The sequence below is a fragment of the Gopherus flavomarginatus genome, chromosome 14 (assembly GCF_025201925.1).
Source record: "Gopherus flavomarginatus isolate rGopFla2 chromosome 14, rGopFla2.mat.asm, whole genome shotgun sequence".
Lineage (NCBI taxonomy): Eukaryota > Metazoa > Chordata > Testudines > Testudinidae > Gopherus > Gopherus flavomarginatus.
This window is the reverse complement of record NC_066630.1, coordinates 39,429,822-39,457,701: the sequence shown is the minus strand read 5'-3', so window position 1 is coordinate 39,457,701 and position 27,880 is coordinate 39,429,822. Positions and strand designations below refer to the sequence as shown.

Below are 27,880 nucleotides of genomic sequence, written 5' to 3'. Positions count from 1 at the left end.
CAGTATTCCTCTGGAACAAACAGCGCTTGTTAGGATAATTGACCAACTCTAAATGTGACACAGAAACTTGTCAACCAGACCTTGAAGTGCAATATTATTTTACAAAATATAAAACTGGGCACAGTTCCTAGATTCGTAGATCTTAGGAGCAGAAAGGATCACATGGGATCCCCTTGTTGTTCTTCCTGCATCACATAAGGCAAAAAAACCCCATAACTTGTAATTCCTGCATTAAGCCCAAGAATTTGTGGTCATCTCAGGAAGTCGATGAGGTTTAATGGCAATGTTTTCAGTGATGGAGAATCCACCCCTGAAATGGCAGGTAGTTCTAATTATTAATTCCCTTCGCTGTTCTGTGCCTTATGTCCAGTTTGAATTTGTCTAGGTTAACTTCCAGCCACTGGATTTCGTTCTGCATTTATCTGCTAGATTAATGAGCCCCCTGCTTTCAGAAATCTCCCCATGTAAGTACTGACAGACCATGAGCACGGCACCTCTTCATCTTCTTTTAGATACAATACATAGACCAAGCGCCTTAAGCCTCTCACTCTAATTATTCTTGCAACGTTTTCTGAACCCTTCTTGAAATATGGACACCAGAACTGGACACCATATTCCAGTAGTGGTCTCACCTGTGTTACGCACATATGTAATACCCCTGCTTGATATTCCTGTTCATACGTCCAAGAATCGCCTTAGTCCTTTTGGCCACAGCGTCACCCTGGGAGCTCATGCTTGATTGGTCTCCACCATGATCCCTAAGTCCTTTTCAGAGCCACTGCTTTCCAGGATACAGCCTCCCTTCCTGTAAGCATGGCTGGCATTCTTTGGTCCTACATGCTGGACTTTGCATTTGACTGTATGGAAATGTGTATGGTTTGATTGCACCCAGCTAAGCGAACCAGACCATGCTGTATGAAGGTTTACAGGTATAGCCATACTGGCAAACCCTCCTATAGCAGATGCACTTTATACCAGCAAAGGAATGCATTTGCTGATATAGTTCATACTTGTTCCCTGAGTGAGATAAATTTTAGACCAGTATAACTGTGCGGAAATATCGTAAAAAAAAAAAATCACGTGCTAACCAACAGTTCTATTCCGGCAAAAATTTTTAGTGCACATCTGGCCTTCCTGACCTGTCGTCCTCATTATCTACCATTCCAGCAAGCTTTGTGTAATCTGCAAACTTTATCAGCGACGAGTGTATATTTTCTTTTAAATAATTGATAAAAATAACAAATAGCATTGGGCTGAGAACTGATCCCTGAGGTTCTAAAAACTCTCACATTTGGTGAGGATTCCTTTGAACAATTCAAGTCTATCAGTTAGCAGGTTTCTAAGCCTTTTAATGGTTGCTATAATAGGTTTCATGTTATACTGGTTTTTAATCACAGTTGAAGGTATTTAAAATTTGATTTCTCCTTTGTATTTATGTGAGTGTAAGACTTAAAATAGTATGTATGAAAGGGGAAATGATTTCTAAAGTTTGTGAAAGAAAACTCAACTCAGGACTTTCTGTATTTTTATGTTTTGTGCTCGTTAGGAATTTTGGCCAAAGGGAATCACTAACCTCACTGGACACAACTTCATCCAAGGAGATGTACATAATGGATCTGGTATTTTTCATGTGCACACGCTGGATTTGCCCCGGGAAAAAAACTGTAAAAACGAAGAGTCTAGCTAGCCATAAATCTGTATTCAGCAAAAGAGTTTGCTTCATACAGGAGGCATTTATCAGAGTAAATCACACCCTGGAGCTCAACTTCCAAAACTTTGCCAGGTGCCAGATGTGCTCCAGGACCAAGAACTAACACAAGACCAAACATGAAATATCCAAGGTGGACATCATTAGCCCTAAGCCCAACCCAGAGGTGTCAAACCAAATATGCAGTGGCTGTGAGGTCACAAAAACCAATGCAGAGATGACAAAAGCTACCCTGGATCCACGGGGAAGACTTATTTGTGATCTTGGCAGCATGCACTTGTTTCAGTAAGCTTGGTTTGTCAAATACTTCCCAGTGACTGGAGCCAGATCTGGACTCTGAGGGGACTTGGTTATAAATACCCACTGAGAAGCAGTGGCGGATAAATGATTTGCTGCCCCTAGGCCCCATTTGAACTTGTTTTAGTTTTTTTACAAATACGTTTGAACTAAAATGAATCTAAATATAATTGAAATAATTGAACATTTACAAGTTTTATTATAAATAAAATTACAAGTACAGTGAACCCTCGCTTGAATGCGAGTCTATATAGCGCGATTTCGCTTATAGCCCAGGACTACGCATGGATCCAAAACTGAGAACTGCTTAATTTCTTCCTTCCAGTCATATTATTAACATTTAGGACTCTCGCGAGTATGTTTACTAAGTGGCATTGCGCCGTCATTGGCGGTTTCAATACGCGCTATGATTGGTAGAATCGCTACATCACTGATGCCGTGATTACAAAAATTCTGCTATTATAAATTTGCCACCCCTGCAAATTTGCCACCCCAGGCCTAGGCCTCGTCGGCCTAGGCGACGACACGCCGCTGCTGAGGAGCTGCGCAGGTATCACTGCTGCTTCCAGGCTCTGGGTCAGCCTGTGACAGACTAAGCTTTGCAGGGACTCAACCGTGAAGGTTGTTTTGCTTGGTACCAGCTAGAGCACAACAACGCTGAGGCAAAACACCTGCTCATTCTGGCAGCTGTGCTTAGTTGTCTAGAACAGAACACAGGCTAACGGTGCAGCTTTACCACCAACTATTGAATATCTGAGACACACCCTAGAGGCTTACGTGTTGCACGGCACCCAGATGCTGACAGGATTCCACTCTGGCTCAGGCACTCGAAAAAACTCCCTGAACTTTGATCATTTTTAAGTCCAATAAATTACTTTTTGGAAAGCCCTTTAACTAGGTCTTGCCAGTTACTCTGGGGAGACTGGCCCTGGAAATGGTCTCAGGAGCAGGGGTGTTTATGATAAATACAGATGACAGCTATTAGGTGATAATGTGTTGATCAACTGCAATACCCACAAGCACCCTGCCTAGCATGGGAAGCATCACAGAGCTTAATGGGGCTGTGAGATCACAGCTGATGGAAGATGGCCAGAAAAACCAAAGCATTTTGCCTCTAGGTATATAATGACTAGTGAAAAGAACCATGTACCAGGGCTGGGCTGGGAAAACAACGAAAACTATATTTCCAAATACTGGGCCAGATCTTCAGCTGGTGTACCTCAGAAAAGCTCCATTGATTCCAGTGTATTTATTTTATCTGAAAAATGTCCTGAGATCTATTTCTATTTGTGAATTCTCCCTCAGCCTGTATAAGACAGAGGCATAATTTACAAAAGTGTTAAATATTTTTTTAGGGCTTGTAGCGAGGCGGTGTGGCTCCCCTCCCCCACAGGGAGGGTCGAGCCCCATCAGTCATCCATGGGGGTGGGGCCGCCGAGCGGAAGCCCCGCCCCTCAGAGGGTCAGGCGGCGATCCGGAAGAATAAAAGCCGGGCCCCAGCCTTCAGTTGCGGGTCTGCCACCGGCAGGAGCAGACGTATCCGCCGACGCCTGTAACTGGGAGACTGCCCAAGCCAGAGGCCGAGACCAGGAGCCGCCAGAGCTGCCTCGCCCCTACTATGGCCCCGAGGAACCCCCAGACCAGGCTTGGCCCACCTTCCCCGAAACATTATGGGACCTGCCGCCCAGCCCAGATTGGGAGGAACCGATGGTCCTGGATGTCCCTGGAACGGAGGCCCCGGACCAGGTAGGAGTAGAGGGGGAGCTAGGAAGTAGCCTGGGGGCACCTGACTCCAGTCAGGCTGCAGAGCTAACCTTGCCAATGTCAGTGTGTTTCGGTCAGGATCCCCACTGACCACTGGTAGCGGTGACGGCCACTACCAGGGCCCCGGGCTGGAACGCAGAGGAGTGGGTGGGCCTGCATTCCCCCTGCCACCCGTATCCGGGTGGCAGACTCCCTCTGTCTCTGGCCTAAGGCCACTGCTCGGCCCTGCCCCAAAGGGCCAGAGCTAATTGTAACTGTGTTTGGTGCTCTGCCCTGCTCCAAAGGCCAGAGCTGATTGTACTGTGTTTGGTGCCCTGCCTGAACCAAGGGCTGAGCCCCTTCTAACTTTGCCACTGCTCTGCCCTGCTCCAAAGGGCCGAGCTAATTGTAACTGTGTTTGGTGCTCTGCCCTGCTCCAAAGGCCAGAGCTGATTGTACTGTGTTTGGTGCCCTGCCTGAACCAAGGGCTGGGCCCCTTCTAACTTTGCCACTGCTCTGCCCTGCTCCAAAGGGCCGAGCTAATTGTAACTGTGTTTGGTGCTCTGCCCTGCTCCAAAGGCCAGGGCTGATTGTACTGTGTTTGGTGCCCTGCCCGAACCACGGGCTGGGCCCCCTTTGACGTTGCCACTGCTCTGCCCTACCTCAAAGGACCAGAGCTGCTTGTTACTGTGTTTGGTGCCCCGCCCGAACCAAGGGCTGGGCCCCTTTTGACGTCGCCATTGCTCTGACCTGCCGAAAGGGCCAGAGCTGATTGTGATTGCAGGGACGACAGCGAGGCCGGTGTGGCTCCCCTCCCCCTCAGGGAGGGTCGAGCCGCGGTGGAACCTGTCCACAGGGCTGTCAAGCAATTAAAATAATTAACCATGCGATTAATTGCACTGTTAGTGAATAACTGAATACCATTTATTTCAATATTTTTGGATGTTTTCCACGTTTTCAAATATATTAATATCCATTACAGCACAGGATACAAAGTGTGCAGTGCTGACTTTGTATTTATTTTTATTACAAATATTTCCACTGTAAAAAACAAAAGAGAGAATAGTTTTCAATTCACCTAATACAAGTCCTATAGTGCAATCTATTTATCATGAAAGTTGAACTTACAAATGTAGAACTATGTGTTAAAAAAACCTGCATTAAAAAATAGAAGAATGTAAAATTTTAGAGCCTACAAGTCCACTTAGTCCTACTTCTTGTTCAGTCAATTGCTAAGACAAACAAGTTTGTTTATATTTGCAGGAGATAATGCTGCCTGCTTCTTGTTTACAATGTCACCTGAAAGTGAGAAAAGGTGTTTGCATGGCACTTTTGTAGCTGGTGTCGCAAGATATTTACATGCCAGATGCACTAAAGCAGGGGTCAGCAACCTGTCAGAAGTGGTGTGCCGAATCTTCATTTATCCACTCTAATTTAAGGTTTCGTGTGCCAGTCAGACATTTGAACGTTTTTAGAAGGTCTCTCTCTATAAGTCTATAGTATATAACTAAACTATTGTTGTATGTAAAGTAAATAAGGCTTTTAAAATGTTTAAGAAGCTTTATTTCAAATTAAATTAAAATGCAGAGCCCCCCAAACTGGTGGTCAGGACCCGGGCAGTGTGACTGCCACTGAAAATCAGCTCGCGTGCCGCCTTTGGCACCCATGCCATAGGTTGCCTACCCCTGCACTAAAGATTCATATGTCTCTTGATATTTTAACCACCATTCCAGAGGACATGCATCCATGCTGATGATGGGTTCTGCCTGATAACGATCCAAAGCAGTGCATACCGATGCATGTTCATTTTCATCATCTCAGTCAGATGCCACCAGCAGAAGGCTGATTTTCTCTTTTGGTGCTTTGGGTTCTGTAGTTTCCACATCAGAGTGTTGCTCTTTTAAGACTTCTGTAAGCATGCTCCACACCCCATCCCGATCAGATTTTGGAAGGCACTTCAGATTCTTACACCCTGGGTCAAGTGCTGTAGCTATCTTTAGAAATCTCACATTGGTACCTTCTTAATGTTTTGTCAAATCTGCAGTGAAAGTGTTCTTAAAATGAACAACATGTGCTGGGTCATCATCCGAGGCTGCTATAACATGAAATATATGGCAGAATGTGGGTAAAATAGAGCAGGAGACATACAATTCCCCCGCAAGGAGTTCACTCCTAAATTCCCTCTAAGCTGCAAGGGCGGGTGGCTATGCAGCAGCCTATTAAGCACCACGCAGGCACTCAGGGCTGCGGCGGGGAGAAATGCCTCTCCTCCAGCCCTGGACCTGCCACAGCCGGGGGAGAGGCACCTCTCCTGAAGCTCCCACACAACCCAGCCCAGGTGCTGCTGCAGGGAGAGAGAGATGGGGAGAGTCCTCTCTCCTTGCTGTAGCCCTAGGGCAGCCTGCACCCCAAACTCCTCATCCCTGGACTCAGGCCAGAGCCCACACCCCAGCCAGAGCCCTCACCCCCCCACACCCCAGCCCTCTGCCCCAGCCCTGAGCCCCCTCCTGTACTCTGAACCCCTTGACCCCACCACCGCCACATGGATTTTGTTATGTGCACCAATATGGAGGTGATGTATGACACATCACCTCCATATTGGTGCACATAACCAAATTCATTCTGCACATGCATGGGAAAAATTAGAGGGAATACTGGTTCAGTCACAAATTTAATTACCCCGTTACTTTTTTAATGAGCATCATCAGCATGGAAGCATGTTCTCTGGAATGGTGGCTAAAGCATAAACAGGCATGTGAATCTTTAGCGCATCTGGTACGTAAATACCTTGCAACACCGGCTACACCAATGCCATGTGAATGCCTGTTCTCACGTTTAGGTGACACTGTAAACAAGAAGTGGGCAGCATTATCTACTGCAAATATAAACAGACTTGTTTGTCTGAGTAATTGGCTGAACAAGAAATAGGACTGAGTGGACTTGCAGGTTCTAAAGTTTTACATTGCTTTGTTTTTGAGATCCGTTATGTAACCAAAAAAATCTACATTTGTAAGTTACACTTTCATGATAAAGAGAGTGTACTATGGTACTCGTATGAGGTGAATTGAAAAATACTATTTCTTTTGTTCATCATTTTTACAGAGCAAATATTTGTAAAAAAATAGAAAGTGAGCACTGTACATATTGTATTATGTGTTGTAATTGCAATAGATATATATGAAAATGTAGAAAATCATCCAAAAATATTTAATACATTTAAATTGGTATACTATTGTTTAACTGTGCGATTAATCACAATTTATTTTTTAATCGAGATTAACTTTTTTGAGTTAACCACGTGAGTTAACTGCAATTTATCAACAATTTTAATTTTTTTTTTTTACAAAATTGTCAAAATCAGGCTATTAATCTTCAATGAACATCATCTAGAAGAGCTCTAGAACAGTCAGGATTTTATGGTTTACCCTGTGAGAAATGGTAAGGTGTTTATAACAAGATGGGGAGGAGGAAGGAAGTAATTGATACACGTACTGGTTTGAATGTTCTCTGATGGGAGTTCTAACTTTATGGCAATACCACTCAGTACAGGACAAGGATCAACATGGGAATCAGAAAGAGGGGCTGGGATCACCCTGCCCTTCCTATATTTCTACATGGGTGGTAGGTCCTGGCCTAACTGAGAGAGGGTCCAGGGAGGCTTGGAGGAGAAGGGGGGGTCCTTGTGTGGCAAAAGCTGAGAACCACGGGACTGATGGACTACACTAGCTAGAAACCTTAGCAGAAAGTTTGGTATTTCTGTATTTGCAGGAATAATAAAGCACGGTAGTTTCATAAGAGCAAAATTCAAGGTTTGCATCTTTTTCTTCCAGACAAAACCCCGTGTGTTCAATATACCACACTGAATCCCTCTTAGGGCCTGGTCCAGTGTCCATCACCATCAGTGCAAAGACTTGATTCACTTCAGTGGGCTTTGGACTGATCCCTCACTGACTCCCACAGACACATACTCCTTCTCTCATGCTCCACCGCCACCCACATGGACCCTCCCTCTCCCAGATGCACAGGCCTTAGCTGCACTGGGGTATTTTGCTAAAATTTCTCACAGTCCTCACCACTGGTGGAAGAATTGGTGGGAGTGCTAGGCAGGGTGACCAGATGTCCTGTTTTTATAGGGACAGACCAGTTTTTTGGGACTTTTTCTTATATAGCCACCTATTACCCCCCACCTGCATCCTGTTTTTTCACAGTTGCTGTCTGTTCACCCTAGTACGAGGGTAGACAAGATATTGGTGGCTCCTGACATATTAAGCACTACATTGTGGTCTATATCTAAAATGCAGGTTGACCTAGCAACATTGCTCAGGGAAGTGAAACATTCACCCTGCAAGAGATGTAGTTAAGCCCCCAGTATAGCCACTGCTAGGCCAACGGAAGAATTCTTCCATAAACCTAACTACCACCTCTCGAAGGGGTGGGAAAACCCCCTTTTGTCACTGTAGCAAGTGTCTACACTACAGTGGCAAAGCTGCACAACTGCAGCAGTAGCTCTTACAGTGAAGTCATGTAGGCCTGCTCTAAGCAAGGTTAGATGACACGGTGATTGAAGTAATTCAGAGATTCCAAGGCCTGAAAGGACCATTGTGATCATTGTTTGATCTCCTGCATAGCTTCCCTGAATTAATCAGACAGAAGTGCCAGCAGTCCCTGGAGCCGTCTACACCAGCACTCTCACCGTCCTTAACAGCAGCCAAACTAAGCTAGAGGTAGCAACGGTGGAAAACTTTAGGAAGGAATTCCCCGTAACAGACACAGGCGTATTAGAAACACGCCCACATGCCTCTCGTCATCCCCAAACAGATCCTGCCATGGCGAGAGGTCCGTGGGGCCAGGACTCAGAAGTGCCGCTACACTAAATCTAGCCAGGCCTCGGGCTGGCAGGGAAAGACAGGCGAAATATCAGCGGTGCCAGCGATGAAACCTGTGAGATCAAAGATGGCACCGTGGGCTCCATCAATAAAGGGAAAGGAGAGTGGCTGATGTAAACATGCCGTGAGGGGTTATCGGAGCCAGAGTATATAGATGGGTGTCAATGCTACCAGCTAAGAGTGGGTTCCAATGGTTAGAGTGGGGGGCAGGGCTGGAAGTCAGGACTCCTGGGTTCTATCCCAGCTGGGGGGGAGGGGGGCTGGGAGTCAGGACTCCTGGGTTCTATCCCAGCTGGGGGGGGGGGGGAGGGGGGCTGGGAGTCAGGACTCCTGGGTTCTATCCCAGCTGGAGGGGGGCTGGGAGTCAGGACTCCTGGGTTCTATCCCAGCTGGGGGGGGGCTGGGTCTAGTGACACGCCGGCCGGCGCCAGGAGGCGCTCGGGCAGCCCGGGCACCGCTCCAGTGCCCCAGCGCAGGGGCAGCCCGGGGCGGGCCCCGCCGAGGTTTGCCCGCTGTGACCACAGGCGGCTCGGGAAGCGCCCGCGCACGGGGACCTCTCGCACGCGGGCGCCGGGCGCTGCGCCAGCTCCTGCTGCCGCGGAGAAACGGGGGCGGGGGGCCGCGGCTGCGAAGGCCGAGAGCCGCCGGGCTGGGTCCGGGCAGCGCCCCGCACGGGCGGGGTGAGACGAACCCGCAGCCCCGCGCGGAGCAAGGCCCGGCCCTCGCCATGGCAACGGGCTGGACCCGGCTCCCTAGGCCCCGCCCCCCCGCCGCGGGAGGCGGGTGTTCCGGACGGCTCCCGTCGTGCCCCGCGGGCGGAAGCGGAAGCGGATGCGGCCGGGCTGACCGGAGCGGCCGGCGCGGGGAGGCAGATGGCGGAGTCCGGGCCGCAGCCCCTGGGGGCCCCGAGCCGGCACGAGAAGAGCCTGGGGCTGCTCACCACCAAGTTCGTGTCGCTGCTGCAGGAGGCCAAGGACGGCGTGTTGGACCTCAAGCTGGTGCGGCCCGGCGGGCGGGCGGGCGGGCGGGCGGGAGGGAGGGGGCTATCCCGGGGGGCGGGAGAGCGGGGGGGAGGGGGCTATCCTGAGAGGGGGAGAGCGGGGAGCGGTGCTATCCTGGGGGGGGAGTGAGAGCGGGGGGAGGGGGGCTATCCTGGGGGGGAGTGAGAGCGGGGGGGAGGGGGGCTATCCTGAGAGGGGGAGTGAGAGCGGGGGGGAGGGGGGCTATCCTGAGAGGGGGAGAGCGGGGAGCGGTGCTATCCTGAGAGGGGGAGTGAGAGCGGGGGGGAGGGGGGCTATCCTGAGAGGGGGAGTGAGAGCGGGGGGGGAGGGGGGCTATCCTGAGAGGGGGAGTGAGAGCGGGGGGCTATCCTGAGAGGGGGAGAGCGGGGAGCGGTGCTATCCTGGGGGGAGTGAGAGTGGGGGGGAGGGGCTATTCTGGGGGTGAGAGCGGGAGGGAGGGGGGGCTACCCTGGGGGGAGTGAGAGCGGGGGGCTATCCTGAGAGGGGGAGAGAGAACGGGGGGGGCTATCCTGGGGGGAGTGAGAGCGGGGGGCTATCCTGAGAGGGGGAGAGAGAACGGGGGGGGCTACCCTGGGGGGAGTGAGAGCGGGAGGGAGGGAGGGTGCTATCCTGGGGGGGTGAGAGCGGAGGGAGGGGCTATCCTGGGGGGAGTGAGAGCGGAGGGAGGGGCTATCCTGGGGGGAGTGAGAGCGGGGGGCTATCCTGAGAGGGGGAGAGCAGGGAGCGGTGCTATCCTGGGGGGGCTAGCTGAGGGGTAACTCTCCATGGGGTGTTGAGGGGGTGGTCTGTAGGGGTTGGGTAGCTATTTGTGACCAGGCAGGGATATCAATCCATGGGGGGCATCCAGAGGGGGTAGGAGGATATCTGTCCATCAGGGGGTATCTGTCCATGGGAGGTTGCAGAGGGGTGGGGGTATCTGTAGGGTGTGAAGTGGTTACCTTAGTTGCCAAGTGGGGGCTGTGTAGGGCCCAAGCTGTTGTGAGGCCAGGCTGAGGTGTACCCTATGTCTCCCGTGGTTGGTGCCCTTGGGTGCTAGGCTGGAAGGATGTGCACTGGGGGAAGTAGTGATTAGTGCCATGGGGCTGGGTGCAGGGCTGTGGGCAGAAGGGAGGAGTGCAGGGCCTGGGTGGAGCCCTCAGTGTCAGCCATATTACTAGGGGGTATTTATAAATATGTAAGTTTACCTATCATAATTGCATAGTGACACAATGTGAAAGGAGTTGCCCCCACCCTTGCAAAGAGCCAAAACCCTGCCCCAGGAAAACTCTTCCAGTGTGCCCTGAAGGCCAACACACCTGGTTCGTGTCCCACCTACGAGGGAAGCAATTTCCAGAGCCAAGGGTCCCATCACTGAGAACATAAGATCCCAGACCAAATCTAGGACCTGCCGGCCCTAGCACAGCAGCTCATTTCAGGTTGCAATGCAGAGAAACAGCACTAAATTAAGCAGACCCCAACTTGAAACGGATACACAGATCAAAATCAACCCTTGTGTTGTATCTGGGACCTGACAGGAAACCAGTGCAATCTGCAGGTCGCAGGGAAAGCACTGCTAAGCAAGCAGGGCATGCACTTCTCCACCAGCTGAAGTTTCCAAATGATCTTTAGGGTTAGCCCCGGTAGGGCACTCTGTCTCCTCCGGCCTAGAGCTGATAAAGGCCTGGATGCTTGGGGAGTGGAGGAGCAGAGAGGAAATCAGACCATTTCTGGCTGAAGCATTAGAGATTACATGTAAGTGATGAGATGAACATGCATTTTCTCACATCACTGATACCAAGCTGCATGTTTATGCATCACAGAAGTGCACTGCACAGTCTGTCCCCAAAGCTATCTCACCCCACCATGTCCTAGATCACTAACGTGCAGCTCACAGCGCCCTGATGAGCAGCCTTTTCAACATATACGATTCTGGGGGGAAGAGAGGGAGTTTCAATATGAAAAAAGTTGCTTTGGATAAATTGAAGCTCAGGATGGGGCCTGGAGAGAGGTAGAATGGGGCAGGTGATTGGGGCTGCAAGGGACAGATTGGAGGGGGTTAAGCTGAATGTCCTTCTATGGTGCTGGGCTGCAGCCTGCCTCCTGAGCATCCTCTACCCCGGGAGCTGCTGCTTATCATGTTGGGATTTGTGTGTGTGGGGGGAAATAGGGTGCAGAAGTGACATTTGGGATGGGCATCTGCCTCCCAGAACTGTTGGCACCTATGAGAGGCTACCAGCATCCTCCAGGTCAGTAGAGGTGACGTCGTCTATCTCAGGTGGTGACCATGGGGAGAAGCTCCCAGCTGCATTGCTGTCCAGAGAACTAAGACAGTGGAATGCTCATTCTTCAGAACTGGGTCTCTCTCTGGGGGTTGCCTGTCTGTGTAGAGGCACTCTAGGAGCTGGATGTATCTCCCTGGGATCTGCAGTGCTGCAATTGCTGCTCTAGGCAGCAGGCATGGATGTAGGCATTCACTTGGGAGCCCAGGGTGGGATGACTGAAAACAGGAGGCTTACTAGATCTGGGAAGGGCTGTGGCCTGCTGGCTGAGTGCCGATAGAAGAAAGCACTTTTGCATCCAGGCATGACTAGGATGCAGCAGAACTCCTCTCAAGCTGGTCAGAATTTCTTTGATCAAAATGTGGGTTTTCTTTTGTTTTTTCTGGAACATGCTGATTGTCAAAAGTGAAACTTTTCACAGAACCTGTCCGTTTTGAGGAAACTTTTGTCAGGCAGGTTTTTCAGAACCAGTCCGAGAGAGAGACCTCAGCGTAGCCAATAGCATGCTGGTCAGAACTGAGGTGAATGCCTGAACCACTGGGCTATAGAGTCATTCTCTCTTTCTTTGGCCCAGTGAATAATTCATGGAGTTTAAGGGCGGAAGGAACCACTAGATCATTTCATCTGAGCCCTTTATAGCACAGGCCACCCAGCCCAAAATGGAACAGCTCCAACAGATCCTCTCTGCTGCTTCACCCTTCAGTCATATTTGGATCTTGCTCTCACTGAGGCTCCACTCATGGGCAGATAGTGGGAAGTCCAAGTGCCTGTACAGTCCAGGTCCAGTGAATAAGAGATGCAGAGTGACCTGTCTTGTGTATCCTGTTATCAAATACAGCCCAAAGGCTGTTGCTCGCTCGCTCGCTCCCCAGAATTCTGTGGTACCTCCATCAGGGAGCCCTTGAGACAGATCAACAATTACTCATTACTGCCTTTCTGACCTGGGAGGGAAGATAACCGAGCTAGGCAAACACAGCCATACCTACAGCAGAGGAGTCATCTGTGCCTTGTACTGTGTGGTATTGAAGGTAGCTTGTGGATGGAGAATTGGCATAGGCACTTTATCCTTGTCCATTGGAGATCTTTGTTCAAAGTAAGCAACACAGTCTCCATGTCATACCCAGTGCCTAAACCTAGGTCTTGTCTACACGTGAAAGTTCTACCAGTGCAACATGCATCAGTGGAGTTACACCCATATATATCGCACCAGCTGTGTGTGTTCACACTGGTGCCTTCTGTCTGGCTTCAGGTATATGCAGGAGGTGACCAAATATGTTTACGTTGTGTCAGAAAAGTGGTGTGTGTTTGCTTCAGCAATGGCTGGCAAATGGGAGTCATGCTTGTCAGCATCGTTGGAACAGACGTGTGGCTTCGGGAGCACTGCTGTTTAGAAAGGTGGCCAGACATGTCTGTTCTGCAATATCCAGTGCAGTGTGGCACTGGATTTGTTAGTACAGACAGGTTATGCGTCCACATTGGCCCAGCACCGATGTAATACCCACTTATGCGGGGTTACTTGGGATGGGAGCTGGAGTCAAGGGACTCGTGTTAATGGGCAGCAGTTCCTGCCAACCGAAGGACAGTTCCACCAGTGGAACCTTCTTGTGTGGACACTGGGCCCGACGTCCAAGGGAGTCAAGGAAATTGGAGGACTTTGGGTAGTACAAGAGCTGCCTCATCACAGCCTCCCTAATCTGCTTAAAAAAAGAATAGCCTGGGGCTGAAATTTTGAGAGCCAAAGGGTGGCTTTTTGTGCATGGGCTGAACAATGCCCATTTGAGAGATGCTGGCAGCTCACCTGAGGGAGGCGGTGACACTTTCCACCCAGCGTCATGGAAGTCAGGGGCAAAAGGCCTGTGGGACTGTCCAGCCCATCTCCCTGACAGTGCAGAACTGTTGCCTTTAGTAGACCCAGTTTCTTCTTTCTTTCCCACGCCTCCCCATTCCTGTCCTTCTTACCCTCTGGGTCTGAGCAGTCAAGAGCATGCATCCAGTTTGCAGGTCGTCACACAAAGCTTCCCTAGAACACAGATGTAACATGTATTCCCCTCCCTCCCAACATGGCATTGTCATGGAGATGAGCCATCTGCATGGAATCCAAAGGAGCTGGGGAGGTGTCTGGGTTTGGTCTGTGATTGACGAAGTGCTAGTGGGATGAGAAATTGGATTGTGGGGCAGATAGTCAGTAACTGTGGGGCAGATCAGTGATAGTTTTGATGTCCCTGGGAACGGTATCTGATCTGTAATTTGAGAAATGGGGGCACAAAGGAGATGCGGTTGGAAGCAGGGGGGGGCTGATCTGTAGTTGGGGTGATGTAATGTCCGTGGCCGTGGGGGGCAGAGCATAACTGGGAATTTCTGGAGTCAGCCGTCCACCTCTAACCCCCAGGCAGCGGATACCTTGGCGGTGCGGCAGAAACGGCGAATCTACGACATCACAAATGTTCTGGAGGGCATTGGGCTGATTGAGAAGAAATCCAAGAACAGTATCCAGTGGAAGTGAGTGACTGAGATGCTCTGAGCAGTGTGGGAAAATTCTGGGAGGAGGGTTCCTCTCAATGCTCCTTTCACTTTGAGGCCTTGCCCACAATCCACTCCCCGTTTTCCCCCTCTGAAGTTTCCCACCCTTGCTACTGCTGGCACACCTCCACCTGCGGCGGGAATGGTGGCAGAGGTAGCAGAGCCGGGACTTCAAGCTTTGGTTGGCATTCTGAGTGCAGTGTCTGCCAACTGGTCTGCACTAGCGCTCCCCTAGCTGAGCAGTGCCAGTAGCGACTGTGGGGAATTTGAGGCGGAAATGCTAGTATAGACGCGGGCCAGGAGCCATTTCTCCAGCGGCTGAGGTATGTAGCTGTTGCTTTGGGTGCTTGCAGGGGCTTTGACCAGAACAGATGCCTCCAACCCTTACCCTGGTGTTGAGAGAGGAAGGAGTCTGCCCCCAGTAGGAGGGTAGGTGTTGACCCTCTTGTACTGGAAGGAGGCTTTGGTGGGGAGATGGGAGGTCTGGGGCCTCTGACCCTGGTGTACGATGGGAGACGGTGAGGGGAGCTAGGGGCTCTAGCTGTGGTGCTGGTGAAGTGTGAAATAGCTGGACTCCAACCTGTGTGTCAGGAGAGAGCTGGGAGTGGCACCTCTTTCCAAGGCAGTGCAGTCGGTGCCCTCTGCAAATCGTATTTTCTCCCTTAATGAAGCTGGGCCACTCATTCCTCTCTTTGTCTGCGCAGAGGTGTGGGCCCGGGCTGTAACACTCGTGAGATAGCACACAAACTCATTGAGCTGAAGGCAGAGATAGAGGACCTGGAGCAGCGCGAACAGGAGCTGGAGCAGCAGAAGATGTGGGTCCAGCAGAGCATCAAAAACGTCACAGAAGACGTACAGAACAGCGGATATCCTTTCAGCACACCCAGCTCCCGGTTCAGTTCCTGCTGCTCTCCCTCTTCCTCCCCCAGGGCTGGCTGCAGGCTGGCTGGGCCTGAAGGGACGGTTGCCTCTCCCTCCAGTACTAATGAGCTTGCATTTCTATAGCACTTTCTCATCAAATCCTGCACAGCATCGCACAAATGTTACTTGCACAGCACTTAGCAGGATGGGCTCCTGGGAGTATGCTCATACAAATAATTAATAATAATAGCCAGCCCTGAATGCATCCACGTCTGTAACATGACCCAGCAGCATACAACAGCAAGTAAAGCAAACTATCCATATGCCACTGCAGGGAATGTGTGGGGAGGCAAGTGTAATCATCTGGGTTGGAATTTCACCAGGACTGCTCCACCTTTGGGGAAGATGTGTTGGGATGTTTAGAGAGCATTTCACCCAAAAGGCCCCACTTCTGGCCCTGTGGTGTCCCCTAGCACCATGTTGAGGCATCGCTTCAATACAGACTCAGGACAGAAATGCCTCTTTCTGAGTCATCAGTGCTACGTTCTCAAGCATGTAGCTGTTCTGGCAGGTTTCCTCTGAGTGCTAACCCTGCTGCAGGTAGACCTTCCCTCCAGACCACTTCAGAGGCTCTGGGGCAGGCATTTAGCTTCTAGGAATTCCATTATCTGCATGCAGGAAGGAGACACTACACCAGGTGCTCTTTGAATTCTGTGTGCCCACAGGAAGCTGCACCTTTTCTCCTTAACCGCGGGAACGTTAGCCTATGTGACGCACGAAGATATCTGCAAGTGCTTCACAGGTGAGGCGATGGTGCTGGGCCCCTACTGGTTTCCCATGGCCTGAGGCAGCAGACCTTCCTGGCTGTCCCAGCTGTGCTCCCCCATTTCCCAGGAGGGAGATGGCTGTAGATCCTAGCTGGTCCCCAAGATGTGCTCTCTGTGTCCTCCGTGACATGACAGTCCTGCATCTTCTCCCACAACCCCAGGAATCAGCTGCCACTAAATTCAAGCTGTATCATTGCAGTCAGAGGAGTCCCATCTGGGAATGGGACCGTTCTGTGCAAGGTGCAGACCACAGAATTCCCTAGAGCACACTTGCAGTAAGGGGCTGTCTGCTCTGTCCCTTTGTATCTGGGGCCATGTTATCCTATGGGGCAAGTTTTTAATTGCAGGATTTCAGCTTTCCTTGGCAGGTCATCCCTTCCTAGGGGAGCCGTAGCAGAGCCCTCCCCAGGGCTGAGATGTGCTGCTTTGCATATAATAATAATATAATTGGAGATATACCAATCTCCTAAAACTGGAAGGGACGTTGAAAGGTCATCGAGTCCAGCCCCAGCCTTCACTAGCAGGACCAAGTACTGATTTTTGCCCCAGATCCCTAAATGGCTCCCTCAAGGATTGAACTCACAGCCCTGGGTTTAGCAGGCCAATGCTCAAACCACTGAGCTATCCCCCCTGACTGAGAAGAGCCAGCATTCCTTTTTCTTTGCCTCATTTGTACAAATAAATGCCTTTATTTCAAAGGCCCTGGTCGATCCAAAGCCCTACATGATTTCGCCTCCCCCTGACTGTTTGCTCCTATTTCTTTCAGCACTCCTCCCCGTCCCTTTTCCTTAGTGCACTTCCATTGTCCTCCCCTCTCTCGACTCTGCGCCTGACCTCCTGTTGCTTCCTGGGCTTGCGGTGGTTTCTCTACCTACTCACCAAGCTTTCTCTCTTCTCCTCAAGAGCCACCTTCTTCCAGGAATCTTCTCTTGTTTTCCTTCCAGTAACTTGTGCACAGCAATCCTCCGCTTTCCTGCTGTGCCATGTCTGGTCTCTGTCTCCTTGTGTAAAGAACCAGGAAGATGTAAGGCACCAAATAACTTGTAATTGCATGGGAGGATGTGATGGAACAGAAGTAGACAAATGTTGTGTGGTAGCCATTATGTGTGGGAGGCAATTGGGGTGCAAGAGCCCAAGTCTAAAAGAGTTCAGAGGTTGCTTGTCACTCCTGCTCTTCAGAGCAGATTTACATCTGAAGCCAAACCTCACTCTGCAGTGGGAAGGCTTTGCAGCTGGACTCAAGGTCACGATTGTCTTTTTGGGAGCGGATCTGAATTATCCAGCTGTTTTAAGACAGACATCTCAGCCTGTCTCCTCGTGGTGTTACAGGGTGATCCCAGCTGGCCTCCCAGGGTGAAGCTGATCTGTGTGTAGCCAGAAAACATGCCTTGGGTAGGAGACCTGACTTTCCACTCTCGATGGTCTTTGGAGAGCTGCTTTGCTCTTGTATCGCAGCCTTGTACTTCAGGCTGAATTCCAACTTCCATTCCACCATGTCCCCTTTTTTCAGTAAATACCTTAGGGCCAAAGAGGGAAATTTCAGCCCACATCTCAAATGTGAATTTATTTTTAAAAACTGAATGAAAATAGGTTGCGCTGTTTCTTAGACTGAGTGGAAAAAATATTTATTTACCTTATGTCGCTATCTTAAAATTTTCACTCAGAAACTTGAAAAAGATCAAGGCACAAACATCAGACGTGACTTGTTTCTTGAGATTTAAAGATCAAGGCAAATTTGAAACATGTTTCAATAGTTGTAACATTGAACGTTTGGAATTTAAGCATCTACTTTAGGACTCTTCTTTTCATATTTTAATCTGTTGTATGCGGTAAAGATAAATTGCTGAAGATTCCCCACTTTACAAACGCCACAAGGATTGGCAATAACTTTAGTAAGCCATGTTGCTTTGGGCCAGGGAATTTACAAGGACAGCCGTTCGTTACCGGGCTGAGATCAAAGAATGTTCTCTCCCACTGTTCTTCCTTTCTAGTGACTTTTGGGATTTTCCTCCCTTTCACCTATTTTTATTAATAAACCATGTGACGTTAAAGGCAAAACACTAATTCATGCCATGTAAAGGCTGAGATGTCAGTCACACGGGGGCCAGCATGATACTTTTAGTCTTATTTTCTGTGTTCAATATGAACTAAGTGCACATCTTTGGAAAGAAAGGGGTTAAATGTCTAAGATTCTGCAAGGCGGTGGCATTCCTAGCTCAGCTCGGCACATGCTGGGCGTGGGCCCCTACTGCTCCCTTTGTGGTGTCCTTTCTTGCTAACTTCAGTAACTCACACAAACTTTGACCTGAACTTGGCTGTTTCTGGGGTCATTCCCTGCACAGGTCTCTGTCCCTGCACCTAGCTCCCTTTTCCTCTGGAGATGCTCAACCCCTCTTTTCTTGCTACTAGAGTCCTAGCACTCGACACGAGCTCTGAATCGCTGGCAGGGTCCTAGGACAGCTACCTGGAATCTGATCTCTCTCTCTCAAAGGATGAAAGCTTTGGAGTCAAGTGTCTGCGATCCTGTGTTGGCCCTGCTGACAGCTATTGCTAGACTCAGTGTCTGTCTGATTTCTGAGCTTCACTCACTGCCTGCCTGCCTGCTTGCCGTCCTGTTGGCCGTTTCATTAGTGGCTATGGGGCTTATTTAAAAACCAGCGCAAACAGCGTTAATCCACATATCTCCCTGTTCCTTTGGCTCAGCACTTGGTGACTTTGGAAACTGAACTGGGGCCTGGCGCAGAGAATAGCCCTTCCTTGGGAATCAGGCTGTGTTAGAGGGCTGAGCTGCAGTGGTGGGGAATCTCCAGGGAGGAGGAAGGACAAGCCATTCAGGATGCCCATACAAAGTGTTCTCAGATCATCCTGGTCCTGCCCTGGGAGGGACCTCCATGACATCTGAGTGCGTGCGCTCCTACCCGTAGCACTCTGTTTTCTGTGTTTAGTTTCCCTGGGGCCGTGTGTTGGGCCAGGGGTGCGTTGTGAAGGATGGATGGTGATTCCCCAGTAAGGCAGGGTGGCCAGTCCTGGTTGGTGAGAATGCCCAAGAGTTCTCCCTGGAGGGCCTGGGTGAATGACTGCTCACACTGGGCCCAGCAGCCAGAGACGTCCCTTCGAGTGCTGATCAGTCTGTTTTCACAGGAGACACCCTCCTAGCAATTCGAGCACCGTCAGGCACTCGGTTGGAGGTTCCCATTCCGGAGGTGGGTGCTGTGTTTGACCAGGCTGGGATGGAGATGGCCTGGGTTGGCTGGAGTTACTGGAAGGATGTGGGCATTGCTTGCTGTGCTGTTGGGGAAGGAGGATCACTCCGTTTGAGTGTGCTGGAGTACAGGTAGCTGTGGGAGGAGAGAGAGCAGCTATCTGAGGGAGGAGCTCCTGTAGCATGCTGAGCCATTCCAGAGCGCGGATCTTGCCCTGGGAAGCTAAAGTCCTGTTTTGAGGACTGCTGTTAATTGTATCTGGGTACTTTGCTTCCTGATTTCCTCAGGGCCTGAATGGACAGAAGAAATATCAGATCCATCTGAAAAGCACTAGTGGTCCAATTGATGTCCTCCTTGTAAACAAAGATGCTTTGAGCTCCCCCCCTGTGGTGCTCCCTGTCCCTCCCCCTGAAGACCTCATTCAATGCCAGCCAGTCGTGCCCGCTAAACCACAGAGATCGCCTGTTGCCCACTTCCAGGAGGCATCTGTCCCCAGCAGTACGCACCCGTCCACGCCCACGCCGACCAGCACTCAGGACCACAGCCCAGCTGCACAGAAAACAACGAGCCCAGGTGAGCAAGGAGTGGGATGGTGGCCGGGCGAGTGGGAAGGTACCAGCTAGCAATGAGGGAGGCTTTTTAGAAGCACTTGGAGTTCGTATGGGAATGCTTCCGAATGTCCAGATACAGCTAAACGTGGATCCCCCCCCCCCCCCCCCCCGGTCCCTGCCAGAGTTGTTCTCTAGTCCATTGGATCCTCCCTGCTCCTCCCTACACCTTCCATGGCTGTGGGCGTATATGGGAGCTGAAGTGCACTGACTGAGTCAGTCAATTCCAGCCTTTACCTCCTGTTCTGATTGGGGCCAGGCTGGCCGTCCCCTCACTGCAGTGACCCCTAGGCTGGGCTGGAGACAGTGCTCTCAGCCAGCAGGTGCTGGGGGCAGTAGGAGAGTTTAGATAGCGAGTCTGTGTGTGCTAGGGACTCAGGCTCGTCCAGGGAATTGAGAACCAGGCAGAAAGCCCTCTGTCTGTGGACATGCCAGTGTCTGTTGCACTTAGGCCAGGTTTGTTAACAAGGGGGCAGCGGCTGGATTTGCTGGGGGCTGTGGCTGCTGCTTTGGGATCATGTATTCTGGAGTCCCCTGAAATCCTTCCCCCTACTCCATCCCTCCCTCGTGTGTGTGTGTGTGTGTGTAACAGAATGCAGCGTTTCTGCAGCAGAGTCCAAGAGCAGCAGCGACTTCGACCCTCTCAGCTCAGTGGCCGCGCCAGCCAGCCAGCCACCGGTATTAGATACGCAGCCGCTCCAGTCATCTGCCTCGCTAGACAGCAGCTCCGTCCTGCCCAATCCCTCTACCTCCTTTGAGCCAATCAAGCCAGATCCCACAGAGAGTGAGTATAGCCTTGGGCTCCTGGGGGACTCTGCCGCAGGCGCTGCCCAGACAGGGCTGAGCTCTGCTTTGCTTTCTGCTGAGAGGCTTCAGTCAAGCCATGCAAGCTGGGATCTAAAGGAAGGGGCAGGCAGATCCCTGCACCCCCAGGGGCACTGTGTGCATGGCGGTGGCGAAGGTGAAAAAGCTGGCGGAGATGGTTCTCTGGTGAGATGCTGTTTACTGTCTGTGTTCTAACGCTGGTAGCAGACGCTCTGACCCAAGAGGTCCCTTCTGGACCCCCATCTATCCCTCCTGTTAACAGCCAGCGGTGCAGGGTTCTCCCCTAACAGTCCCTTCTGCAGTCCTGTGTCCAGTTGAGTGCCTCAGTCCTTTCAGCTGTTCCCTTGGGAGGGTTCTCCTGATAACTAGTCTCCCTCTCCGCTCTCAATTTCATCCCATTCCTCAGGGTTACAGTCAGACTGAGTCTCTCTGTAGGGACATGCATCTCAGGTATTCACACTGCTCTGCTGAGAGCCATGGCCCCAGGAGAGCAGCCTGCTCCGAGGTGGGACCTGCCAGCTGTTTCATGCAGTGTAAGCAGGAAGCGGAACCGTATCCCTCTAGGGACGTGAGAGAAGCCGAGCTGGACTACAGCCAGGCACCGCAAACAGCCTGGCTCTGTGGGGAAGGGCTCGGGGCTCTTTACTGGCAAGCGGCCAGGATGCTCGTCGTTTCCTTTCCAGAGCACAGCTCCCCTGCTGCCCTGTGTTGGCTCTGGAGTCACCCCAGGGGCAGAGACCCTGTGCTGAATTGCCAGCCCCTGGAAATTCCACAGGCTGAGCAGGCAGGGTTTGAAGAGGCAGGGGGAGGCGGCCCACGCTGTTGTACCTGAAGCAGGCTGAGAGGAGGCGATGGGGAGCTGGGAGAGGAGGGAGTGAGGCGGGAGAGCAGAGACACAGGTGGAGTGAGAGTCTCCACTGCTTCCATTGATGGGCCTGGTCAGGAGAGACAGGCCATTGCACGGACCCCGCCCGGTAGTGTTGGTATTCCATGCTGTGGCCAGAGGGGGTGGGGGGGCTAGTTGCGAGGGTGCTTGCCTGGGACTCTGGGGGTCCGGGTTCAGTTCCCTGCTACACTAAAATCTGCGCATGTGACCCTGAGCCAGTCACTCAGCCTCAGTTCCCACACCCGTGTGATAGCTCGGCCCTGCCGCGCTGGGGTTGAAGAGACGTTCGTTAAAGAATGCGAGGGGCTGTGGGGGGCTCGCGGAGTGGCCCGTAGATAGGACTGGGCCGCACGTGAGGTCCAGGAGCTCGAGAGGGACCAAGGGAGGGATTCCCAGGGTTGGGGTCGCACCATATTACCTGATGGCTCCACAGGCCACAGCTGTGGGAGCTCCTCAAGGTTTAGGCCTTGTTGACTTGGTCTTGCGGTGTGTCCTGGCGACTAATTGAAGTGCCAGTGGCTGTGGTGAAAGGACTAGGACGTAGGGCAGGAGGGCCAGGGGAGAACAGTATAACAGGGGAGAATGGGGAGGCTGAGATAAGGAATGGCTCCAGTGTCTGGCTGTGGAATAGTCTCCAGGGATCTGCTTGGTTTGCTGAAGGCCAGGCTGGACAGAGCACTAGGTGAGCAGAACTCTGTGCAGGGTGACCAGATGTCCTGATTTTATAGGGACAGTCCCAATTTTTGGGTCTTTTTCTTATATAGGCTCCTATTACCCCCCACCCCGTCCCGATTTTTCACACTTGCTTTCTGATCACCCTATCCGTGTGCTCCTCCTTCCTTTGACATAGACTTGTGCTCCCGAATCTGAGCTGATGTTTGGGGGGGAAAACACACTTCCCCTCCTGGTTGTGACGAGAGCCTTGAAAACATGACCCAGGTGTCATTGCTGCAGTTTTGTGTTCCTGAGTCTGCAGGCAGCCTGAAACAACAGCTCCGAGAGTAGTAAACCTCCAGCTTTTTAGTGGAAATGAAGCTGCTACAGAATTTTCAGCTGGCAGCACCAGCGTGGGCTGGAATGCCGGGTGCCTGGTGCCTACTTTAGGTGCAGCTGGTCATGTTGTCTGGCACCCTCACTGTATGGGAGGAAGCAAGCTGTCCAGGAAGGAGGGGGGCTAGCTCTTATGGGTCACGTCCCCTCTCGTTTCTCTGAGCCTGGGACCCTCCCTCTGTAGAGCCCCTGTTTCTGAGCAGGGGGTGGTGCCCCCCTCCAGGGACGTGGGTTGGTGGTTGCCTGGGTGTGTCATGCCCAGGTGTGGGGACTGGGATGAATGGGAGAACGTGTCCTGGGAAGTGTGCTGGGTCACAATGTGGGTGACTGAGGATGGGCGCCCTAGGCGGGGCCGGCGTGTGCTGTTGTGTTTCAGACCTTGCATGGCGCAGTGCCAACCAGTCTGGTTCATTGTCTGTCTTTACAGTGCTGGAACTTCCCAGAGAACTCTCGGAGATGTTTGAGCCAACACGAGGTACACTGATCATCCTCACCCCTGCTGCCCTCTGCCTGCCCTCCCTGTGCTCAGGGACGGGCTCTGTTCTCCCTTCCTTTCTCAGCTCTCTTCTGCTAGTCCTTAGCACTGGAAGGAGACCGTGCACAGGAGTCCTTTCCGGTTCCTCTAGGGACCTGGTTCTGTGAGGCACCTGCAGTCTCTATGCTTACTAGATGCTGAGCGACCTCTGGTGGAGGCTTCTGGGGTGACAACAATTAATCTGTTCAGACCCCGTCTATACTGGTGACCAGTGCTGCCAACAAATGGTTATTGCCAGCGCATCAGACATGGGCCCAATCTCCCCCACGACCCCCATACTAACATAAAATGGTGTCCTAGGCTCCCCTCCTGCCTGCCCCCGTCTGGTCTGTAGCATCCAGACTAAGGTGATAAGTCAGACCCTGCTGGTCTGGTTTCAGTTGTGCACACAGGGCTCGTGTGTACAAATAATCTGGAGTTGGGGACCGGCCTAGACTAGTCCCTGCTCTCTGCAGTCCCCCACGGTGCTTGTATTGGTTCTGCCAAAGACTGGCCATGGAGTTTGTGGCTCTCATCTCGCCCAGCTCAGAGGCTGCTCCGTTGGCACCATGGGTTAAAAAGCCTGGGGCCATTGGCTAGTCCCCCGCAACGCTGAGTGATGCAGCTGAGACAATGGTGCCAAGGGTGAGGAACGCCAAGGAAGTCAGGCTAATGTAGGCAACAGGGCTTCACATTGCTGGTTCTTCTCACTGGGGCTTCTCTCCTGAGCCCCTGGCATGGTGCTTCCTAGCCTTGCTGTGAAGATGCAGCTGGCCTGGCTGCCTCCAGAGAACAAGCTGAGCACACGCCGCTGCTTTGCAGCACTGGGGCACGTCCACAAGTGCAGCACATAGAGAGTGTCCGGCTGCCATTCGGCAGGTCACTGCACAAGAGCGGTCTCCATGAAGGGCTCCCCTCACCCTCCCGGGCCTGCTGGGTGGGCTTCAGTCACGTGTTGTGGGCTCCTAGAACAGACTCCGCTGGTGACCCATGAAACCCTCTGTGCTTTGGGCTCCCCTCGCCAGAGCATGCGTGCGTGACTCGGGTGAAATGCAACCAGGCAGCAAATCAGGCTGTGCCGTATGAACAGCTGTAGCACCCTAGCCTGTCCTTCCTAGCCTACTGCTGGCAGACAGTCACGCAGATGTGCTGTGCTGGTACACAGGGAGCGCCATGCCAGTGCCCGCAGGAGATAAATACTCCCTGTTCTGTGCGATGTTTACCATGATGTGGAGAGGGAATGCCCCAGATCCTGCAGGGAGGTTAAATGCAGCAGCAGGGGACAGGTGCAGTTGACCTCGGGGGCTGCTGGTGAGATGTCCATAGAACAGTCTCTTTGCACGAACCAGTTTGTGTTAAGGCATAGGGTTTGACCTGCGCCGTGACTATGGGACCCAGAGAGATGGGGCCTGCAGCAAATATCCCTCCGACCTTCGTGTCTCTGCGTTCTAACAGTACCGGGGCCTGGGTGCTGGGTTGGTGCTGATGGCTGGGGGGTTAAAGTTCCTGCCCACTGGCATGCAGAGGAAGGCCAGGAGGCCTCCTGTTTTTCATTTGATATGTGTAGCTTCATAGCTTACCATTTGGTTTTCACACATCCCACCAAGCAAGCAGGACCTCGGCAGTGCCCTTGTTACCGTTGCTGTAGGAGACTTAACGACACAGATTTTGTATTTAATTTCCCCTTTTTTAAGAAAAAAGAAAAAATCCTTCATGGTTTTGGTTTTGCAATTCCCTCTTCGCCATGCTGAATCGGCTGGGGGAGGGGCAGTGCTTTTGCGGCTGTTTGCAGACCATCTTCTGGGGAGTGGGGAAGCAACGCATCATGGGTGTGGCTGACCCGGAGTATTGATTGTCCTAGGGGCTAGTTGGTCAAATCTCTTTGTAGGTGCACATGAGCACAGCTTAGGTCCAAGCCTGTTCACATTTTGACGACTGTCTTAGTTAATGGAGAGAGAGACAGTGATCAGACGTGTTTTTTTAGTTGCTTTGTTTTTTTTAATCTCTCCCTCCCCGGTAAATCCCCTGCCCCAACACATGCAAGCAGTCACTTGTCCTCAGTGAGGACTGCGAACTTGCCAAGTTTCAGTGGGCCAATTTTAGTCACTTTTGCTGCAGTCTCTTTTTAAAGAAGTGTTTGGAATATGTTCAGGCTGGGGAAAATGTACATTACTGGTACTGGGCCGGCTGGGGCCGCTGTCGCAGGGACGAGGCTCAGTCCCTGACCTGGGCTGGCTGGGGGCTCTGTCGCGGGGACAAGGTTCAGTCCCCAACCTGGGCCGGCTGGGGCCGCTGTCGCAGGGACGAGGCTCAGTCCCTGACCTGGGCTGGCTGGGGGCTCTGTCGCGGGGACAAGGTTCAGTCCCCAACCTGGGCCGGCTGGGGCCGCTGTCGCAGGGACGAGGCGCAGTCCCCGACCTGGGCTGGCTGGGGGCTCTGTCGCAGGGTTTGTCATGCTGGAGCAGGCACAAGAATCTTGCAGGATTTTTTTGGCCCAGTTTCCCTCTGCCACAGAGTTAATGTCTCGAGTCCTGCCCTCCTGTTTGTCTGCTCCAGAGCTACCTGTAGTTCAGGTCTGGGACTTGGCTTCCGTGATACTGAGAGGAAAGAACTCGGGGGAGGGGAAGGGCATTGAGGAAGAACTAGACTAGGCGTTGGAAAGCAGAGTGCGCCCCTCACCCTGCTGTCTCCCCCCAGAATGTGTGAACTCCGAGCTGCTGGAAGAGCTGATGTCGTCCGAAGGTGAGTTGCGGGGGTTCGTTGCCTCTGAACTTTTTATTTTTGGGGTAGGGGGGCTGTCGTTTGTACGATGTCTGGCATTCCGGGGGCAGCCCCACACTGTCTGGCACTCAGTCCTGCCTCGCTTCAGGCAGAAGAACTCTTCAGACAAACTCTGCCCTCAGTTTCCTCCTGCGGACGAGGAGTGGGATGTGAGAGCTGAGGTCTCCCTGTGACGGGGCTTGGAGGCTCCAATCCAGGGGTGGTAGGTGGGATAGTTCCCAGGCTTGTAACAGTACGGCCCTGCTTTCTCTTCAACAGTATTTGCTCCCTTGCTCCGCCTCTCCCCTCCCCCCGGAGACCACGACTACATCTACAACCTGGATGAGAGCGAAGGCGTCTGCGACCTCTTCGACGTGCCTATCCTCAACCTCTGACTCCCCGGCGTGGCGGCCGGGCTGGTGAACGGACTGTTTTGTAGCTGGCTTTGGAAAGTCTCTTCGGATTCCTTTTGTGCTAGTGCTGGATGAGTCAGAGGGGCTCTTGGCAAGACATGGACTTGCGGACTGGGAGCCTCCCCGTAGCTTCTCTCTTCCCGTGTTGCACATGCCAGGTCCTTGAGTTACCTCACCCTACTACATCTCTGTCTCTCCACTGGATCCTAGGCCTCTTTTGAAAGGCTCCGTATTTGAATCTTCCCTGTACAGCTTTGCCCATGTGCCTCACAGAGCTTCCTTCCATCCGCATGCCTTGGATTTCCTGCACTTCCACAGGCACTTTGCATCTCCTAGGCATCAGCTGCCAGAGGGCATCTTAGTATGATGGTCAGTTAGCAAGCCCAGAAGTAGTTAGCTGAACCCATCAGTGGACGGCAGCCTTGGCCCCTCTCCGATTAGGGTGGGTGTGCTCGGCTGTGAAAATTGGCCCTGTGAGCTCTGGTCCTCAGTGACTCCAGCTAGTTCATTTGACAAGTGAAGAGCAATTGGCAGCTGCTAGCTGTGCTGCTCGGGCCCAGGAGCTGAGCTGAGTCATGCATTCCCCCTGCTCTCTCCCTGGTAGGGTTGGCGATCCTGCATCAGGCCTTGTTATTTAAACCTCTGTGCTGAAACATGAAGAGGCTCCATTTCCACTCCCTCTCCTGGAGCTGTGCTGAGGGGCTGTTTTTTCTGACATCTGGGAATCAATCTGTCCTCCTCACCTTGTGCTCAAGCCTGGGTTGGCGTGGCAGGAGGCAGAGGTGGACCCATTCGGTAGCACTTTGCCATGACAAGTTGCTTCTGTTTTGCTGAAGCACAGACAGCAATGTCCTCTGAGGCAGACCAAGCATCTGCTTCAGGGTGGGGTTTGCCAGTGCGTTAGGGGTTCTTCCCCTGTGGCCTGATGGCCTTTGCTTTCCTTCCTGATCTGGTGGCAGGGTGCTACCTGGTGTGATGCTCTCTCTGCGTCTCCCCTCTCCTGCCCAGTTTTTCCTCCTCCCTTGTTAACGGAAGGTCTTCTGTAATTTTTGGCGATTTGAGGCTCTCTCTGCCTTGCATGCCTCTGAATTTTGGTCATGGGAGTAGAAAACCCCTCTGCAGGTGGTGCAGTCAGTCTCTGGGTTTGCACTGTGTTTGCCAGGCTCCACCTCCCCTGATTCGGGATTTGAGAAAAATCTTAGCTTTGCACCTTTCTTGAACATCCGACTGCAGCAGCTCCCTTGCTTCTGCTGGCTGCAGAGCTGCTAGTGCTGGGGCTGGATCTAGAAGGGCCACTGCCTGTCCTCTTGCAGCTCTCAGCCACCCCCTCCGTCCCCCCCCCCCCCCCCCAAAAATAAAAAAAAAACAAAACAGAACAAAAACAAGACAGTTGACTGCTCCCATCAGCCGCCTGGTCTGTCTGTAGGATAGAGCCAGCTCTGACTGCTGCCCAGCGAGAGGGGAGGAGTCAAGAGATCCTGTGGGGAATGGTCCCTTGG

At 52.2% G+C, this 27,880-nt stretch overlaps 1 protein-coding gene across 3 annotated transcripts; it reads left to right on the top strand.

Moving 5' to 3' along the window:
• The first annotated feature begins 9,455 nt into the window (after positions 1-9,455).
• On the top strand, positions 9,456-27,721 carry E2F4 (E2F transcription factor 4). Of its 3 annotated transcripts, none has more exons than XM_050923381.1 (10): positions 9,456-9,632; positions 14,304-14,413; positions 15,139-15,327; positions 16,021-16,097; positions 19,264-19,325; positions 19,613-19,898; positions 20,544-20,717; positions 23,122-23,169; positions 25,906-25,950; positions 26,248-27,721. In XM_050923381.1, the coding sequence occupies exons 1-10, from the start codon at positions 9,507-9,509 to the stop codon at positions 26,361-26,363; spliced, it is 1,233 nt and encodes a 410-aa protein (XP_050779338.1). In that variant the 5' UTR covers positions 9,456-9,506; the 3' UTR covers positions 26,364-27,721. The 3 variants fall into 3 exon arrangements, with proteins under 3 accessions (XP_050779338.1, XP_050779339.1, XP_050779337.1); XM_050923382.1 differs by having other exon boundaries at positions 9,457-9,632; positions 15,139-15,300; positions 16,054-16,097; positions 20,526-20,717; XM_050923380.1 differs by having other exon boundaries at positions 9,457-9,632; positions 20,526-20,717.
• Positions 27,722-27,880: the final 159 nt, after the last annotated feature.